Raw genomic sequence first — 19,707 nt, 5'->3', positions numbered from 1 at the left:
TTTATCCCTTCTAGGTGATTCACAAAATACTTCTTCGACATTATTTAATGATGTGGATGTAGACTCAGCATCACTTGAGAGTTCACAAGGGGATGTGAAATCAGTACCGGGAAGAACGTTTGCAATAAGGACGAAGCAAGGAATTTTCACAATTCTCGCAAGAGTCACTGCGCGACTTTTTGCAAAAGAAAATTGCAAAATTGAACTTTGCGGCCGCTTAGATTGTGTTTGGAATGTTGTGTTTTTCTTCATGCTGCATGGGAATAATAATCCAAATTATTATTATTATTATTATTATTATTATTATTATTATTATTATTATTATTATTATTATTATTATTATTATTATTACTGTCGCAGATCTTTGACTGTGATAAATTAGCCATTTTTAATTTTTTCTACAGCATTTTCCATAATATTTCAAGAGCTCAAGGGGGGGGGGTTTAAACCCGGTAACCCCCCCTTGCGTACGCCACTGTTTCCCTTTGTATATAAGGTTTAGCATAGTGCGGGGGCAAAAGTGGCGAAAAGTTGGGGAAGGGGAAACTGTCCCCTCGCCCGTCTTAATCGCTGCCATTGTTCTTCATGAATAAAAGATAGCTAATAACTATCCATTGTTTGCGCGGTGTCGTATACTATTTACAGTAAGACGACTCCATCTCTCAAGGTCGCAGAGTTCTTCAAAAATTATTTTTTTCCCAGTCTTCTGTAACTTTTGATGAACTGACAATTTTACATTTTTCTCAAGAAGTAATATACACATGTAACGTCATTTTGGCATCTAGTTGCCAAGCGACACCTAGAACTCCTGTATTTCACTCTTTCTTTCCGACACGATTTATATCAATCTAATGTTACCACAATAACGACGGTGATTCAAGTGAGGGAAATTGTTGTCAACGCTGACAATGTTGATTTTATCACAACCATTTCGATACTAATTAGTTAACTCTAGTACTTCATAAGAAAATATGAAACGAAATAATTTAAATACATAAAAGTGAAAAATATAATTTTATGAGCTCAATTGTAACATACATATAGTTATGCATTCAAGTTATTTTAATATATTTTTATTCCTCTGTAAGTTAATAACCGCAATGAAGACAGTGACTGAGATAAGCGAAAATCTTCTCAAATTGCACAGAAGAGAAGGCAGTTTAATTTAGTTAGGGCAATAAAAAATGTAATGAGGATGTAGTTGAGAACTTACAAAAATGAGACCAATTATACAATTCACAAGAACACTGCCAGTGGGAAATATTCAAAATTACTTGGAAAACACATTCATAAGAAAGAATAAAAAAGAGCATGAATTGAGAAAGAATTGCGATATGCCCAATTTGTTTTACATTAAGGTTTCAGATTACGATATTGAAATTCCTAAGGGATTCGATACGTTTGTCACATATCAACCAGCAACATGTTTATTTACAGGCCAGGCTTTCTAGGGCTACAATCCCTAAGCGTGGAAGATATCGGAAATTTCACATCATATTATTTCGTATTTCAAAGTATTTTTACGTATTGTGATATTTGACACACACACTATGCATACATATTATATATAATATATATAATACTTATAATTGTAGTCCCAAGAACTAATTTCACATGAGTACATATTCTTTCTTCAGAAACATGGCTGCCGAATTGGAGTGTATGCCTGTTTTCCGCTTTCGTGAAGTGAAAGAACTGCAGTACATTGAGCACGATTGGAGGACGAGGGCTAAGCAAGCCATTGGAGAAACTCCAGAGACACTTAAAAATGGCGTCGAGACTCTAAGAAACAGGATTCTAGGTAAGCACATAGAGTGATAATTTTTTAATGCTGCTTTAAACTGTTCCTAGTGCTTTTGTGCTAAATACCCTGCTTATAAATTTTTAAAGTACACTTCAAAAAAATACTATACTTTACGTAAATTCAAAGAAAGAGAATAAAAAAGTATTTTATGGTATTTTGCAATAAATTCAAATAGAATAATTATTTCACATTAATACTATATATAGTATTTAATAAATAATACCATATAATACTATATATATTGTTATGTTCCCGTTTTATACTCAGTGGATCTACTTACTATTAATCCACTACGGCGAAATTAAGACTTATCAGCCTGCTATGAAGCCCTCAGGTTGTGGGAAACAAGCACGGGTATGTTTACGTAAAATTTACTAACTTTCACACACTAAAATACCTGTGAATGTCATTTTATGTTAATATCCCACACTTGAATTCGAAATGAAACCTCTTGTTACAAAAAAAACTGTATTAGGATCAAAATTGTTCTTTCAGTACACATACTAACACATTTACTCTTCAAAATTACTTACATCAACCTTTTTCATTCATAATATCTCTCATCTAGCAACCCACACTCAAATGTCTTAAGGTTAGTCCATAACCATTGTCACAGACTACCAAATTGAACAAAACAAATTATGACGTCATAGACATTTAACATATAAAACACTGAAATTGATACATTAAGTGGGTGCGTATCAATATATATATATATATATATATGTATATATATATATATATATATATATACATACACACACACACACACACACACACACACACACACACACACACATATATATATATATATATATATATATACACACACACACACACACATAAAGTTAGGGATTATATTAAGATGGACAATTTAAATTATCTCTGGATATTGATTTCAGCTCGTAAAGACCTGTATTCCAGAACAGACGATTTGTTTCTCTTGAGGTTTCTCAGATACTGCAAGTTTGACTGTGATAAAGCCTTCGATTTGGTAAGTTTAACCATGTATTTGCTGCAATTAATTACCGCACTTTTCTCTGCTGGTTAAATCAGGAATCGTTTCCCATTTGCCACTAAACCTACGGACGAAATTGGAAAAATTAAACTACAGTAATAAGATACCAATGTTTTATTATTTTTATTTTAAGAATACTGTTCGGCCAATATCTTTGCAACATGATTGCACAAAATCAAAATTTTCAAATTTCTGATAACCTTGGAATTGATCCTGCCGTATATTTGTCGTTTATACAGGTATAACAAACAAACACTTTATTGTCAAACTAAATTGAAGATAAACAGAAGATTGTAATTACAAAAAAATCATCAACTCTGACAGTAATTACAGATTGTTGGGATAGATCTCTCAAACATATGTAATTAAAAATATATTTGTAGTTTTTGATTAGCCACTTTAAGTTCCAAGTCACAAGGAGGATGATACAGCATACGATGTTTTAATAGTCAACACTATACCATCGTCAGTGCCGGATCAATGAGCCGCAACACCCCGCAGTGCGGGGGCAGAGGTAACATGGGCCCGTTACCATTATAGGGTTCGGAAACATATGTACATAAAACAATAATTGTAGTAATTTGTGTAGCACTGCAGAGTAAAAAAAAAATAAAAAAATGAAAGGACCATCTTGTTAGCTGAGTTTCTTTTAAGTCCACTTTAAGCACAGAAACGGTAATATGGGGGTGGGCCTATATTTTAAAGTGGGATTCAAACCACCAGAAATGCAACTTAAAGTTTGAAAATGTTACAGAGTGAAGCACAAAAACATTTTTGTTTATGCTGAGTGTTTTTCTTAAATTAAGCCTGCGGGAATATAGTACACCACCCCTACAACAGCATGGTACCAAAACATCAATTTTCAACAAAAGTGGACTTTGTTTTTCCATTGTACCCTTCATTTGTTACTAATTTTAAATTTGGCTAAAATGGAATCTTTTTTCGGTTTGTAAATTATGTTTAACACTCCACACAACAAACTAAACATCAATTTCTTTCTAAGCACGAATTTTTCTTACCTAGATCTGACTTTCACTGGGATGAATACAAGCCAGACTTAACAATTCAATTCTAACAACTCAGACATTTATTTTCGCAAGTACGTGTATTTTATGTTCAACACACACACTCTTATCTAGAGGTAGATAAATAGATTGGGCGTTTGATAAAATCTTGCGGGAGGCCCAGAATTTATAGATCCGGCACTGACCATCATGTTATCATTGCCATTTTCATGTATTACTTTTATGCAAAGCTGGTCCAAAGGGGAGCTAACAGAACTCTCCCTTTCTATCAATATTACATCAAATGAATGATTATAAAATATAGCAAAAGAGTACCCACAGGGGTTTCATATATCGACTTGCTCATGATATACAAATGTTCTGCATGGCCTTCACATGAAGCGATTATGAAGGTACATATATGTATATATTACAAAATATGCTCAGTATTTATTAATATCAGTTATAAAATAATGCTTAGTTCCTATGTTCTATTATTCTATACTCTTTAAAGCAGATGCGCACTACTTCTGAGCATTGTTCGCTTAGAAACACTGTTTATTATGTTATAAGCTATCTGTATGCTATGACAAGATTTTACCCACTGTATTCCTTAGTAACAAGGTGGATCGATTTAAATCAGGTTGATTTAAATCAGATGATATTTAAAAAAATACTGATTAAAATCACTTTAAATAAATAATTTATAGAATAATGTACAACATTAATTTGTAGATATCAGAATCACTTTTGGTGAAAGTACACTATACTTGTAATCATTTAATAGTGTTTAATAGGATCTGAGAAAGGAAAGAAAATTAAAGAAAATATTTGTACTGATGAAGTGAAGCTCATACGAAAGGAAATGTAATATGAAAACTGTAAACACACTTATAAAATTCAATATTTTTTATAGGCAAAAATAGCAAACATTTTACGTAGAAAATAACACGAAATACTAATCTTGTTAAATCTTAAATAGTGTAATTATCATTAAACTGTAAATAAATGTGACAGCTGATATTTTGCTAACTATCATGAAAAAATCGCAAAAATTCAACTACATTGACTATAAAAAATATTTAAAATTATGATTCTACAGTACATCTTGAATGTTTAACACACGGAACAAACATTTCCATGGTAGGTTCATGTATACAGTATCAGAAACAGAAAAATGTATATTTACATACAATTTTTTATTTGCTTCAATCAAAGTGATCAAATATTTTACAGGACCGTTTATTAGAAAAAGCCTTTCTAAATAAAAAAAAAACATATATAACCTATCTACGGTGTCAAAAACCATACAAGCAAGTTTAAGCGTGTTTTTTAAAAACAAAAAAAATCGATTTAAATTTTAAAAAATCAGATTTAAATTAAAAAATAATCAAAAATATTGTGTTTATAAATATCATAATTTTTATCCACCCTGCTTAGTAACAACATTTTAGATTGAGTTTTGTTTATATTTCAATACAGATAGGTTAATTTTGGAGTGGTCCTACAGTTCTAAAATCGGATCCTAACCATTATGTACCTATCAAGTCTACTCTGAGCATTTTAAGTATTAAATTTAATATCTTAGATATCTAGAATAATTTCTTGTAGTTCACATGGAAATTTACCTACATTACTATTGTCACACACACATCAACTTTTCACCATCCGTCATGGCCATTACATCGCCGTGAACATATTGAATTAATCCTTCCATTCAGTAAAGGCTCAGCATAGCGTTTTCAAAGTTCTGAGTCCTTTTCTGTCGCAGCAAGGTTTATTCTTCGAATTTCTGGATTTTTTTAAGAAAATAAAAAAAAAATATAGAACACAACCATTCATCTACAATGGTATCCACAGGCAACATTGAAAAAAATAGGCTTAATTTTTTTCTGAATTATTTGATTAAATATTACCTATACATGTATATGAGAATATAACAGGGGCAGGAGTTCAGGGCTATGTATGCCCTGTGCAGCAGTGTAGTTCAACGAAATATTTTGACTGCGTAAGACCAGTTGTTGTGGGTATCTGTGTAACATATTTTACTAATTTAGCATTTATTGGATGTTCTTTTACTGTCTACATGTTTGGCTGTTAATAACTAGTGCATGGTGATTCTTTTATTTGGGACAAAAACCTAAAATAGGTCCCAGCAACTAGTCATCAGTTTCGGTTTTGTAAACAGTCTTTATCCGTAAAAATAGATTTATGCTAATTGTTAATAAAGCCATAACACAGAAATCCAAATTACAGAAATGCAACACTATCCACGTTGAGCAATTATATTAGCCACCTATGCTGGAAATATCGGCCTATAGGCGTGAATTATTTCTAATTTTTGGAATTATGTGCTTCCCTGGGAAGTAGGGAGGTGTTGGTGCAGTCAAAAAATATATGTGGATCGTTATTACACAATTCTTAGGACACTTTTTTTGAATTTATAGTGGAAGGGTTAGACCAAGGAGCCAGAGTTAGTGATTCGAATTTCGAATATGAAAATTTTGTTGTATTTCCTTCTCATTCAATCTAGAAAATCACCAGTATCCTCATTAACGCAAATGAAAAGCTACTTAAAATAACAAAAATTGAAAGGCTTCATGTCAAACATTATCATAGTTATAGCATTGATTATGTATATAATACTCAATCACCATAAAGTAAAGTAAAGTTCTCCCCTGTGCTTCGCACCACGCCATGAAGGCGTATAGGGGGTGTGGAGTTAGAGCCCCACACTTTCTTAAACCCCCGAATCTGGGGGTTATGTGATCAGTACCACGCCCATGGCCGCCTTTACCACCCAGAGTCTCCTCCATGTACCCATTTTATAAGACGCTGGGTGGGCGCCGGAGCCGCTTGAACAGGTGGATCTCCCACCGGGGATCGAACCCTGGTCTCTCGCATGATAGTCAGACGGCTTAACGACTTTTTTTTAAAAAAAAGGAAATACCCCCTACACGGAGGTATCCCCCACCATTCACGCTGTTCTCACTTTTATATTTTTACACTTTTCAATTGTTACAGTTTCTTAGTTTCTTATCATCTGGACAAACACAAATACCCATGTCTTACCTGGGACTCCAACCCGGAGCGCGCTCTGCTAACCACTCCGCCACGGAGGTCGACGACGACTCAGCTACCCTTGAACCAATATTCTTATACAAGAGACCCAGGGGTGACTTTACATTTGATCATATCATTTATAATTTCATATCATGATATCACTTCATTTTCTCTGTTTATCATCTTCTATTAATCTACATCCTGGGATAACCTTATGTCATTTTATTTATGGCCGTATGCAGCTATCTGGTTTCATTGTGGTTATTCCAGTGGCGCAACCCCAAGGGGGAAGGAAGTCAATTGGACGGAAGTCAATTCTAGAGGAGGGCAAACATTGAGGGGCGAAGGACACCGTAAAGATGTACGTGAAACGTGGCAACACCGCACACAGCAATGTCCGTTGAACCGTGGAAACTACAGGCTATCACTGTGAGCTTCTGTGTGCCGGTGTTGCCACGTTCCATGTACATCTTTACTCAGTTGAATAAAAATCTGTATAAAATCGGTATCGCAGTGTGAATCGACAATGATAATGCATTTCAAAAACAGATGCAAAGAGCTTCAAAACAAGACAAATATTGTATTTGTAGGACTATCCAATTCAAAGAAATTTTTTTTTCACAAAATTGATAAGTACGTTTTATTTGACAACTTTTTAAATTCTGAAAATTAAGAATTGTGTTCAAAACGTTTCTGCCTGCACAGTACTGAAATTTCATCATGATCGTACCACCCGTTTTTTATTTAGAGAATTTCAATGAGAGCGATCGTTTACAAAACCTAAAAACGGCACCTTTTTTGTTACCACGACGATAAAAAATAGAAGGCATTCTAGAAAAAAATTGGTGAGCATAGATTAACGTAGGATTCAATAAGGTAAATTTTTATGTAACTCGTTTTACGTAGGTCTACTGGTTAATTTTTAATTGGAATACAAACTTGAGTATATATAATTTTAAATTCGACAGTAAATCTGAGATTATTTGGCTAAAACAACGTCTTCACTCTTGTCTTTATTCATCCTGTCTTATTCCTATCTCCCGTCTTCCAAAGAAATATCGATGGAGAATCCTTTTCGTTTCCCCAGATGTTGCGGTATTATAAAGCACGTGCTGCGTGCCCCAATTGGTACATGCAGGACCCATTACCAGACGTGCAGCTGATGTGTCAATACAAACCATTTGTTGTTCTGAAGGACAGAGATCATTTGGGCAGAAGAGTCATGATCGGACGAATGGGTAAGTAAAACTAATTGTAAGAAATTCCTTGCGAAATACATGAGCTATATCTTGCAATTTTCGGTGGCAAATGTTGCTAAAAACGATGTTGCCGTGTTCAATGTTCATGTTGTTTCTTTAGATACTCAGTTATTGTGGAATTTAATATTGCGAATGAAGGCTAATGAGAAAGATCACGGTCCCAGCCGATTAACATTTTTGTTTCGGAGTCAGGTCGTGGCTCGACGCAGGGTAGAGAGCGTCTTCACGATCGGAGCCCTTTTCAGGATCATGGGACTCTTCCGCATGGTCGAGGAGGCGGTTTCCGCTGATGGATTGGCATCCCTTCCCGATTCGCAGAAGCATGTGTCACCACAGTCAATTTGACACGGATCACATTGTAATGAAGAATCGTATTATCTGTACAAGTATAATCTACGAAAAGAAATGGTATAGTAAAAATATTCATCTACAATTTCCAAACTAAGTTAAATGAAGGGTTCGGGTGTAAAACATCGTAAGTTACATTTTGGTCATTTTTTAATTACAAAATAAATGTGCCATCCTTAAATTTTTGAGTGAAATTGCTATGTCATACAATTTGCATTCGACCCAGTGAAGCCTTCTGAAATTGGTAAACACAACACGAAAACAATTTATCTACGCTATAGAATCTAATAACTTTTTTTTCTTAATGAACTCAGAAATGACCAAAATGTCACTTACCATGTTTTACACCCGAGTCCTTCAAATATTTGCAACATCAATAAAACTAATAAAATATATTTGGTAAAGATATGTTATTTGCAAAATTATATGTTTCATGTAAAATATTGTAAACTATAAGATTGCGTGATGTAATTTGGAAGCATGTAAACATCAGTTACGTTGTCTTAGTTTTGTGTGACACTTTTACTATAAAAAGGACCAAATTTGCCAATTCAATGACCGTTTTTCCCGTATTCGGTGCGAACTGAACGGGCGACACTTTGCAACTAGGTTTTTCCTGTGATATCAAAAGACCGTGGATTGACTTTAGAAGGGTTATCAGTTTCGTATTTGTCACCAAATCCGATGCTGAGAACTTTATCCAAATCCGTCAGTACAGCATTTGTTTTTGTATCCGTGCGAGAAAAGGTATAAAGAGTGACCTTCATCACGGCCTGATCCACTTGTGTTCCTCAGAAATCCAGTACTGAAACACCAGACCCAGAATGACCAAGCTTGACCAGTTAGAGGCCCTAGAGGACCAATGAGGTTCGAGTAAAGCAACTACCTCGGCCGATCCCCCCCCCCCCCGTGCGACCCTCAGTTGGGCCTTTTATACCCTTCTAAGGACCATCAACGCTTCCCACCAGGAACGTGACTGGGGCGCCCCTTAACGATCGCCATGTTACCGGTGTCCGAGCAAGTTATTCAAGTTTTTCTTTACCTTACGCTATGGCATGTGTAATTCTCCGAAATATCATCTTTACATGTATGTACGATACAGATCACAATTTTGTTTCATAATTGCTGCCACAATTTTAAAGGTTACTTCTTACAATGGGAAATGCAATTCTATGAGATACGGAAACACTAAGTGACAATTTTGATTAGACTCAATCTTGTTCAATTGCCTATTGTGACGTCACCACTAACATGATCCATTTTCCTTCCGACCTTCTCCGTGACTTATCCGACCCTTCTTCTCTTCTAAAGGACTTTCCCACTCTTACGGCGGCCGGTCCTAGTTCCAGCAAGGGAAGTGAGGAGCGGGGATCACACCGCAGACCAACCAGACAACAGCAGTGGCGCCGAGAGACACAACGCGGCGGGACAAAGTACTACGTGAACCTAGTTTTATTGGCTGATGTGTTTCTTATCATGCTGGATTGGTCGCTTCCCCGCTCCCCACTTCCCTTGCCAACATTAGGGTCGGCCGCCGTAATAGTATAAAATACCTTTTGCTGTAGGGGAAGGCATTGTTCCGTTCCGGTATCCCGAGGGTCATTCCAAGGCCCTTGTCAATAACACCACCCAAGAAGATATTCCGTCAGTTGTTTCACGAAGAGGCATATGTTTCCTTTCTCCGAAGTGAATACTGGTCGTCGTGTCTGCCCTTAAAGTCTGTGTGCGTCGTGCTCTTCTGTCTCATCTCCTTGGCGTCCCTGGACAGTCCATGATCTCGTCCGACTGCCATCCAACCCACGCGATGCTTTCCGGGCCCATTACGGGCCTGCTGAAGGGAGTTGAGATCGTTCCTGTGTCTGGTTCTCTCTCATTCAGTCATCTTTCCTAGGTATTTGGGCTAACATTATTTTTGATCTCGAAAGACCGCATTACACAATACAAAGTGGGAGAACAAGAAGACTGGGACGGTATCAAAGAACAGCACACATAACGTCGTGCAACAGAACAGAGTCGTCGACTTCGCGAGCTGTATTGGCATATAACGCAACGCACTTCAGGGGTTTTTTACATTGTAATTTGTAAGGTAACTTACTAAGCGAACATGGCAACCTTACCTGTAATGGCGGGAAACAATTTTTTCTTCCGATTCTATGCGAACTTCTGTAATTACTTGCGTTGACCTCCCTTATTTGGAACAGATCTCTGGGACGCAATGCAGAAAATATTAAAAACTTAGCGTCGTACTAAAGAAATGTAAATTAAGCAAAGTATTTTACCCAGGGAGATGTAAACTTCTCATTTGGTGCCTCTGATTCCCCTTACGGTGATACTACTACTTCCAGATCTCCAACTTTCTTACATAGGTTGAGAATGAACGTTAGAAAATATAGCTTTGCAAGACATAACTGCAAAGTGGACATTCCCTGACATTCATCGATTCGAAAATTGCGGACCGATGTCCGTAGCGAAAGTGCCAGGAAAACGAAGCTAAATGAAAAAGAAAATCAAATCAAATAAAGAACTGTGGGCATGTATATGTATTTAAAGATCACATTGGCGTTGTTTATCTCGACAAATACAGACCACCTGCTGATGATAGTACTAAATAGTCTATACGTCTATACGACGTTACTCTTGTTCTGTTCATGTGCGACTGAGTAAATTTAGAGCCATGAATCGTGCAAGGTTTCAAGCTACGTTTTGATTAGATACAAATAAATTATAAAGTTAGCTTTTTTGTGGAAATTGCTCGACAAAAATAAATTACTTCATTGATTATTATTTTCCTGATTTTACATTATGCAAAAATATCTATTGGTTGTAATTTCTATGAGAAGATTTTCGGGTACAAAGAATATGAGGAATATTACATTAAAAATCGAAATGTTTGTTTAGACTTAAAAATACTTTAGCTATAAGAAAATATTTTGTTTTTAAAAAACCAATAACTATTCAAATATACCACTCTTGGAATGGTTCTGCTTCAGTGCTTATTTCTGTCTCAGCCGTAGCTGACCCAACGGAAGTGACGTTCGAGCAGGCGGCGCAGACGATGAACTACAACGCGGAGGCCATCCTCGAGGAATCGGACACTCAGCTCGCTGGGATGGTGACAATCACGGATGCCTCCATCTGCAGGTGGACTCTCTCTTGGTGGCTCACTCCTTACAACATCAAGAAGTCCCTGGAGATTATAGAGGTATTATACACCTAAACAAATAAACAATTGAAAAGAAAATATTTTTTCTATATTCGAAATTGCTAATGTACTAAGGGTACAACATTAACAGTTGCTTTACAAAAAAGTCTCCGAAAATAATAGGCACATTTTCTGGTGGTCTGACGCGGTGATATATTCTAACCAATCTCTTATAAGTCTTGATGCACAAGTTCATTTAAAGTACAGAAGGAAGAGATGCGTAAAAGAAACAAAAAAAAAATGATCAGCGTTTCTTCTTAGGTACAGTAAAATCTCGTGAATCCGGACTAATGTGGAAGATAGGTTGACCGGTTTAACGAAAGTCCTGATTAACTGAAATAACCTAAAAGAACAGTAGAAAGTGCATTAAAACTCCGTTTATAGCAACAAAACACGTTTATTATGGTTTATTTAAAGGGCATAGGCCTAAATATACTAAACAGTACGTACAGTAAAATGTAAAGCAATGCGACAATGCAGTACATAAACAGAATTTCATCAGTGGTTGACTGCCTTTTCTTTGGGGAATTCTCCCATGGAAATTGGATGTACCGGGTGTTTCAACAGAAACGCCGTGATATAGTCATATGGGTTAATAACAGGGTTAGTTGGAGGCCACTCTAAACCATTTTGAAAGAAATGTATGTAGCGATTTGAAATCACACGATTGTTGAATTTTGAGTGGAGGAAGGTCAGGACAGGTTCAGTTGTATGCGGTCTAGCTCCGTCTTGCTGAACCATTGCTGACGAATTGGACAACGTTTCCGACGAAGACCAGGACACGTATTCTCCAGCCGGAACCGTCGTTAAACAGAAACAACAGAGAGCGTGACTCAATAAACAAAGTCACCAACTGAATCGTCTTCTGCAGTGAAAGTCTCCTGCCCTCCATTACTGTACTACAAACACCTGACAAACACAGATAGGAATTAAATTAAATTAAATTTTAGACTTTTGTCAATCATAACATATACAAATTTTTACTGTGACTATACTAAATATTTTTTTAGGGTAATTTGAAATCACGGCGTTTCTGTTGAAACACCCGGTACGTATTCTTAACCGTTACGGAGAAATATGACGAATGCGATTGTTGACTTCTAGCCACATTTAAAACCTTGCATTTTTCTTTTCCTTTTTTTCTTTCTTTTGCCTTTTGTCTGTTCAGATTAAGCGAAGTCCGGCTTATCGGAGTCCGGCTTAACGAGGTTTTACTGTATTTTCTCATCTATCTACATCAATAATAAAACACGGAAACTGAGAGTGAATATTCGCAGAGAATGCGCGACCACTTTAAAGTCAAACAGAAACAACACCATCAATATTTACTCCAATCTTCATGTGGGGTCATAATCCGTTTCATTCGGGCTAGTACAATCGAATTGGCTGCCTAACTGCACGCCAAAAATGTAGTCACTTTGCAATCAGTGCTTTGGGAGTCCGATTGCCGGTGGAGACAGAGAAGTCTTGATAAGCTTAGCTGAGCGTAAAGTGCACATAAAACAAACTTGGATTTTTTTGGATGCTAGAAATGAAATTTCAAATTCATGCGAAGTCTCCATACAGGAGGTTTTCGTGCCTTACATTTTTTTATCATCCTCCAGAACCACATTTACACACCTATGCACTTCACATACTTTTACAAAGTTGCTGATTTTTGATCGTTCTACAGCTTAATGTTGCTTTCCGTCAAATATCAGATTAAATGGAAACTAGCAGACCTGCATACTTGGGGTTTATCGTCCAGAACGTCTGTAGTAACAACAGGGTTAGCATAAAGCAAACGTGCTCCTTCAAACTATTTACATTGCGCCAGGGGTCAAATCCTGGCCTGGATGTGCATGTTTGTGAGTGCTCATTCATCAATTTCATCATATCAACACTCATCCTCATTTTTGCATGTTAGTCAAGTGGCAACCAATCAATCAAACTATTTACAAATTTCATTGTTTGGCCTCCACGATGGCGTAGTGGTAACGTCGTCAACTTGTAATGAAGGGACCACGGTTGATTGATTGATTTGGTGTTTTAAGTCCACTTTATGAACCGTAAGGCTAATCGGGACTGGACCTACAGTTTAAAGTGGGATCCGAACCACTTGTACCTCCACCGAATATATCGAACCCGGGACCCCTTGATTACAAGGCGACGACGCTACCACTGCGCCATCGGGGAGGCCCTAAGGGATCACGGGTTTGATACCCCGTGGAGGAACATAGTGGTTCGGATTCCACTTTAAACTCTAGGTCCAGTCGTGATTAGCCTACATGTGCATTTTGGAGTATGATCAGGAATAGTTAGAACATCATTAAGTATTTTAATTCGTGGACTTAAAACAAAAAACTCTAACAAATGCATTTTAGTTCCAAAAATACGCGTATTAGAAAAACAACATTTCACAGTAAATACAAGAACTTTCTGACAACGAAAGGTACTGAAATATTGTCAACGAAAAATTCCCTTGTCTGAAATATTTCTTTTTACTTTTTCTAAGCTCGTTGATTTTCATGCACAGTGTCTTATAGGTGAGTTTCATGTGACGTTAGGATGTGCAGCCAATTTTGTTTGTCCTTTGCAAGGAAATATCGTGAAATAAAGTGAGTTTATGTTTGATACTGCACAATGTGCCTGCCATTGTAAACGATGTTAAAATCTCCCGCCCACCCGCTTCAATTCCGTACGCTTGCAAGAACTGGCCTCAATCATGGCTGCTCGAAGCCACAATGCAGCAGTTTGTGACACATCTATTGATGACATCGCAAGTATGGTTGTAAAAAATGAAGAAAATTTTGCATGGATAGAATGCAAACGTATAAACTATTATAATGCAACGCAGTTTAAGTTAATCTTTGCCATTGACCTAAACAATGAAGCAAAGAAAACTACATGTAAGGCAGGAAACTACTTTTTCAAATGCTTTGATTGTAATGTTTTTGTTAAAATATTCTAAACGAATTAACCAAAGTTGTAATTGAAGAAGTTTATTGGATTATCTTAGCAAAATAAATATGTAGCGGCCTATTTATATACCTATAGTAACAGTGAAATTTTACTGATCATGTTCCCTTTTTAGGAATGCTATCCATTGGAAACTCACGCCTTCCATGTAGTGAACAATTCGTGGATATTCAGCTTCCTGTATGCCATCCTAAAGCCATTTCTACCTGATAAAATTATAAAAAGGGTGAGCAATTTTTATATTTTCATAATATAGATAAGTTTATATGAGGAACAAAGTCATTATAGGAGCAATTATGCACTCACTAAATGAATTAGCATTACTCTGTAGTTATATAGACACTTTAAGCAATAAAATACAATATATTCGTTTAAAAAATACAGTTGCCCTTGTTGTTATTTACTTGTACAGTAATTTGTACAATTAAGTGAACGTTGTAATATCCACAGAATATTTATTACAAATTAGCACATTAGCAAATTATCAATTATATTGGCATTACTGTGAATATTTTGGGAAAGTACAATTTTTGGAGGGACACTACCGCAACGTACCTGAACCCACGAAGGGACTAATTGCTATGCATGCAGAGCAACTTGTTATACACCGTGAAATTGTAAAAAATATAGCTGCATTTTGGTTCCTTGCATAGATTTGAAAAGTGTACAACGTAAAGTACAGGACTTATTTTAAACGATGTTTTTAAACACATGAAATAATGGAAATGGAGTCTCGTCACGAAGACCACTTGATACTGAAGTTTCAAATTTCAATTTTATGTATCGCCACAGAAGGGGTTCTACATTCATGCATTGTGGATCACCTTTGTAAATATTCTATCCTTCTTTTTTCGACATGATTCAAAGTATTATATATAACTAATGAAGTGAAAATGTTGTTTTTCTTTGGTGTCCGAAAAGTCTTTCCCTGATTACAAACTTTATTCATATCCACTATATGTAAGGTAGAGATGTGAAAGTGGTGCCAAAATGTTGGAACACTAACCAAGTTTAATGGGCAACAGGAAACACATCAATATATCTACACGTGAGCATCCTTGGTAGCACGTAGTACATTCCACCCTTTCAGCTGAGGTTGATGGTCGGTCATTTCTTGGTAACAAATCCTGTGGTCTTGAACTTGTCATACCAAGACTTAATGCTCTTGACATCGGGTAGCATCTTTCCATACGTTGTTTGAAAGTTCCCCTGCACTGTTATTGGTGACCGGGTCTCGTAATACCAGAGGGCACACTGAGCTTTTTCCCGATTTGTGAACATTTCTGGTTTCCTGGGCACTGCCACTGCTACACAACAGCCACGTTACTGGAAACCAGTAACCAAAAAATTGGTTAGTTTTCCAACATTTTGGCACCACTTTCACATCTCTATCTTACATATAGCGGATATGAATAAAGCTTGTAATCAGGGAAATACTTTTCGGACACCCTTTATTTTGGAGCCAATTGCAACCCCGGATGAAACTAACTTAGAACCATAGGCATAACTCGGAGTTCATCTTCGGCGTGGGTCCAAAGTATATCGATGAAATTGAAATTGAAATGTCAATGAGAATGCATTGCATGAGCATATATACATATCTATATAAAGTATGTGTGTGCATGTATGAATGTATGTAATATTGTTAATGTCAATCGTGTCCCCTAATAATGTAATTGAAGTGAACGCTATTTCATACTACAATATACAGTATATATACATATACGTCAAATATATTTTCAAGTTTAGAAAAAAGTCTTTATCTGGGAGGTAAGTTGTATTGATGTCCTTTAAGATTCCTAGCCAGGTATTTCTGAACCCTGGGCGAGAATAGATTTTGGCATGTCCTGCACGCATGTTTGTGTAAAGTGTCATTTTCATTACCCACACTTCACTTTAAAATTTGCGTGGATAGAACTCTGACCCTATAAGGAATCCAATGGAAAAAAATATTAATTCTGGTCTCAAGTGCCTCGCGTTCCTCTACAATAAAAATCTATTTGAGTCTTAACTGCAGCAAAGAAGACTTATTACTAGTAACGTAAAATCATTATTTCATAAAATGTTCCCAACGTGTATCTATTTGGTATTCTTGATTATCTTTTTAGTAAGTTAGAATGTGCGTTATGATTTAGTCTTCAATTTCGCGACAGTTGATAAGACAGCACTTAATAAGAACTGATTTGAAGTATTGATTGATTGATTGATTTCCCATATTTTACTTTGCTCTTTGTGCCACTTTTCGCTAATTTGCGAAGATGGGGATGAGTGATGATATGATGAAATTGATGAATAGACACTCACAAACATCCATGCCGAAGCCAGGATTCGAACCGGGATTCGTAGCTCGATGTGCTAACCACTCTGCCATGGGAGCCGGCTGATTTGAAGTAATAATGATAACAGATTTGACATGATTCTTAAGTAAATGATAAGAAAATTTTAGAACTATTTCTTTGCAAAACTGGTAGTACATATTATTATTTAAACAGAGCGCCAATACTTTCATTTCAAGTTTCTTGCGACGTTCACGCTTTAGAAATTTTTTTTCATACACGTATATTGTGTTGCAGTCATACATCCAGGGACTCTAGCCCCCCCTCCTGGCCAAGTTACAGCTCTTTCTCTCTCTCTCCAGACAGGTGATAACACAGCACTTAATAAGAAGTGTTTTGAAGGAATAATGATTTCAGATTATGTGACTTTCAAACAAATGTTTGCACTGCATGTGAAGGTAATAAGATATTTTTAGACCTATTTCTTTGCAAACTGGTAATACATAGGCCTATTATAAATGGAAGGGGTCGTGCATAAAACATGGTAAGTAACATTTTGGTTATTTTTGGGTTACAAAGTAAAATGTACCATCCTTCAATTTTTTGAGAGAAATTGCCATGTCATACAATTTGCATTGGAATCAGTGAAATCTTCTGAAATTGGTAAACACAACACGAAAACAATTTATATACAGTATAGCTTTTAATAACCTTTTTTCTTAATGAACTCGGAAATGATCAATATGTCACTTTCCATGTTTTACACTCGAGCCCTTCAATTAATCTCTATATGTTTCTCTCTCTCTCGTGTGTATGTGCGTGTCATTCTAAAAGTTGTGTTGCGGGAGAGCATTCCATACTCTGCTGTTATTTTCAAATCTATATCGTCCCAGCTGTTGTCATCCCTCTTGGGCGATGACAGCAGTGTTTTATCCAACGTTTTTTGTTTTTTGAGAAGAGTTGGTCTCTTCCACAGTCTGTGAGAAAGCTTTTAGAAAATCCTTACTCTTTTCAATGTGTTGTGTTTGTCTCGTGCAGGACCCTTTACAACCTTGCACTTTTAAATTCTCCCAAGGGACTTTTTTCACCCCTTGTTTTAAATTTTCAAGTCAGAATTTTATATAAGGGGATATTTTGCCGCATACATGGAAGTGTGCAAAACGGCTCTATGTACCGACGCACCCAACATTTTTAATTCAATCAATCAATGCATGTCTAAACCACCATTTAGAGTTTGGTTTTGGTTTGAGTTGGTGTTTAAGTCCACTTTATGCACAGTAAGGCTAATCGGGACTGGATCTACGGTTTAAAGTGGGATCCGAACCACTTTGCCATGTCCCTCCACCGGGTACCACCATTTAGAGATTGAGATTAAGAAACGAAGGTAAAGGCAAAGTTAATCGTGCATGTACCACCGTCCCAAGAAGGCACATTTAGGGGATTAGATGGTAGGGCCTCACACATGTTCGAACGCGTGAATATTGGAGGTGATGTGATCAGCAACACGCTCCGACCGCCATTATTCTCCAAGGTTGGCCCCAGGTACCCATTGATTTGAGGCTGGTTGAGCCACAGAGCCGCTTTATGCAGGGGAAATTCATTGATTGATTGATTGATTTGTTTTATTCTACTTCGCGTTTTGTGCCTCTTGGCTAATTTGCGAAGATGGGGATGAGGGATGAAATGATGGATTTGATGAATGAACATTTACAAACAGCCCGAGCTGGATTCGAACCCGGGACCCTTAGCGTCACAGCGCGATGTGCTAACCACTAGGCCACGGGGTCCGGCTTTATGCAGGGGAAAGGCTGGGAAAATTCCGACCTTAGATCACTCAGCCGGGAATCGAACCCTGGTCTTCACTTTTAAATCTAGCGCGTGCTTTAAATACAACTGCTTAACGAAACTTGATCTATAGCCTAATTTCCGCAAAATATGTAACTTAAAATGTAAAATCACAGGAATGTAAATGTTAGTTTTGTACATATTGAAATACAGAGTATATGACGTGTTAATAATGTGAGCGGACATTGTTGAAGGATATACATGTCGTCGCCATGAAAATTACAGATGATAATTGTGTTATCATCAAGCTACGGATATTTTTTCTTGTAGACACTTGCGACAGTTATGCGTCATTTCGCTTTCCTAGATATAGGGCAAGTATTTACAAAAAGTCCTAAATTTCTACCGATTGCAAAATATAATAGAATATTGTTTTAGGGTCATTCCATGTCAAATCAACCGATACAAAATAATTTTGAGCCTTTAGGATTCAGATTTTTTAGATTTTTTGTTTATACATTGTACCTATCAAGAGGACAAAAACTGCCAAATTTCAAATTTTTTAGGTACTTAGTTTTTTAGTTATTGACTCAAAAAAGCAAAAATCACAAAATTTGAAGACATTTTGAAATATATAAACAGTTGTACATCACAAACCATTTGACCTAGAGAGCTCAAATTGGTGTCATGCTCTTCTGCTTTTAAAGAGCTTAATTCTGAAATGCAACATGATTGTGATATTTGAATTTTGTAATGTTTAAAAAACTTTTATAAAGTTTTTTTGAAAATCTCAAGAACAGCATTTCTAATTTTTTTTTTAAAGAAATGTATGTTTTGAAGACATCAATTGACTATTTGTGTGCAAAATTCCATAATGAGACGGCAATGGGTCCCTATGAAAATTCATATTTTGTAGTGTAATGTGTGCGAAATTTGTACAATTTGTTGACTTCCATGTTAAAATCATAACTATAAGCTGAGTGATTGATG

At 36.3% G+C, this 19,707-nt stretch overlaps 1 protein-coding gene across 1 annotated transcript in view; it reads left to right on the top strand.

Moving 5' to 3' along the window:
- Positions 1-19,707, top strand: part of LOC145979443 (clavesin-1-like) — a 36,679-nt gene that overhangs the window by 10,360 nt on the left and 6,612 nt on the right. Inside the window, exons 2-6 of the mRNA XM_083112345.1 lie at positions 1,638-1,801; positions 2,707-2,798; positions 7,977-8,127; positions 11,505-11,698; positions 14,772-14,882. Coding sequence (XP_082968471.1) covers positions 1,642-1,801; positions 2,707-2,798; positions 7,977-8,127; positions 11,505-11,698; positions 14,772-14,882 — 708 coding nt within the window. The 5' untranslated portion in view covers positions 1,638-1,641. The remainder of the gene's footprint in view (positions 1-1,637; positions 1,802-2,706; positions 2,799-7,976; positions 8,128-11,504; positions 11,699-14,771; positions 14,883-19,707) is intronic.

This window comes from Lepisma saccharinum, chromosome 26 (assembly GCF_977018435.1).
Source record: "Lepisma saccharinum chromosome 26, izLepSacc3.1, whole genome shotgun sequence".
In the NCBI taxonomy this organism is placed as follows: Eukaryota; Metazoa; Arthropoda; class Insecta; order Zygentoma; family Lepismatidae; genus Lepisma; species Lepisma saccharinum.
This window is presented reverse-complemented; position numbering and strand designations above follow the sequence as displayed.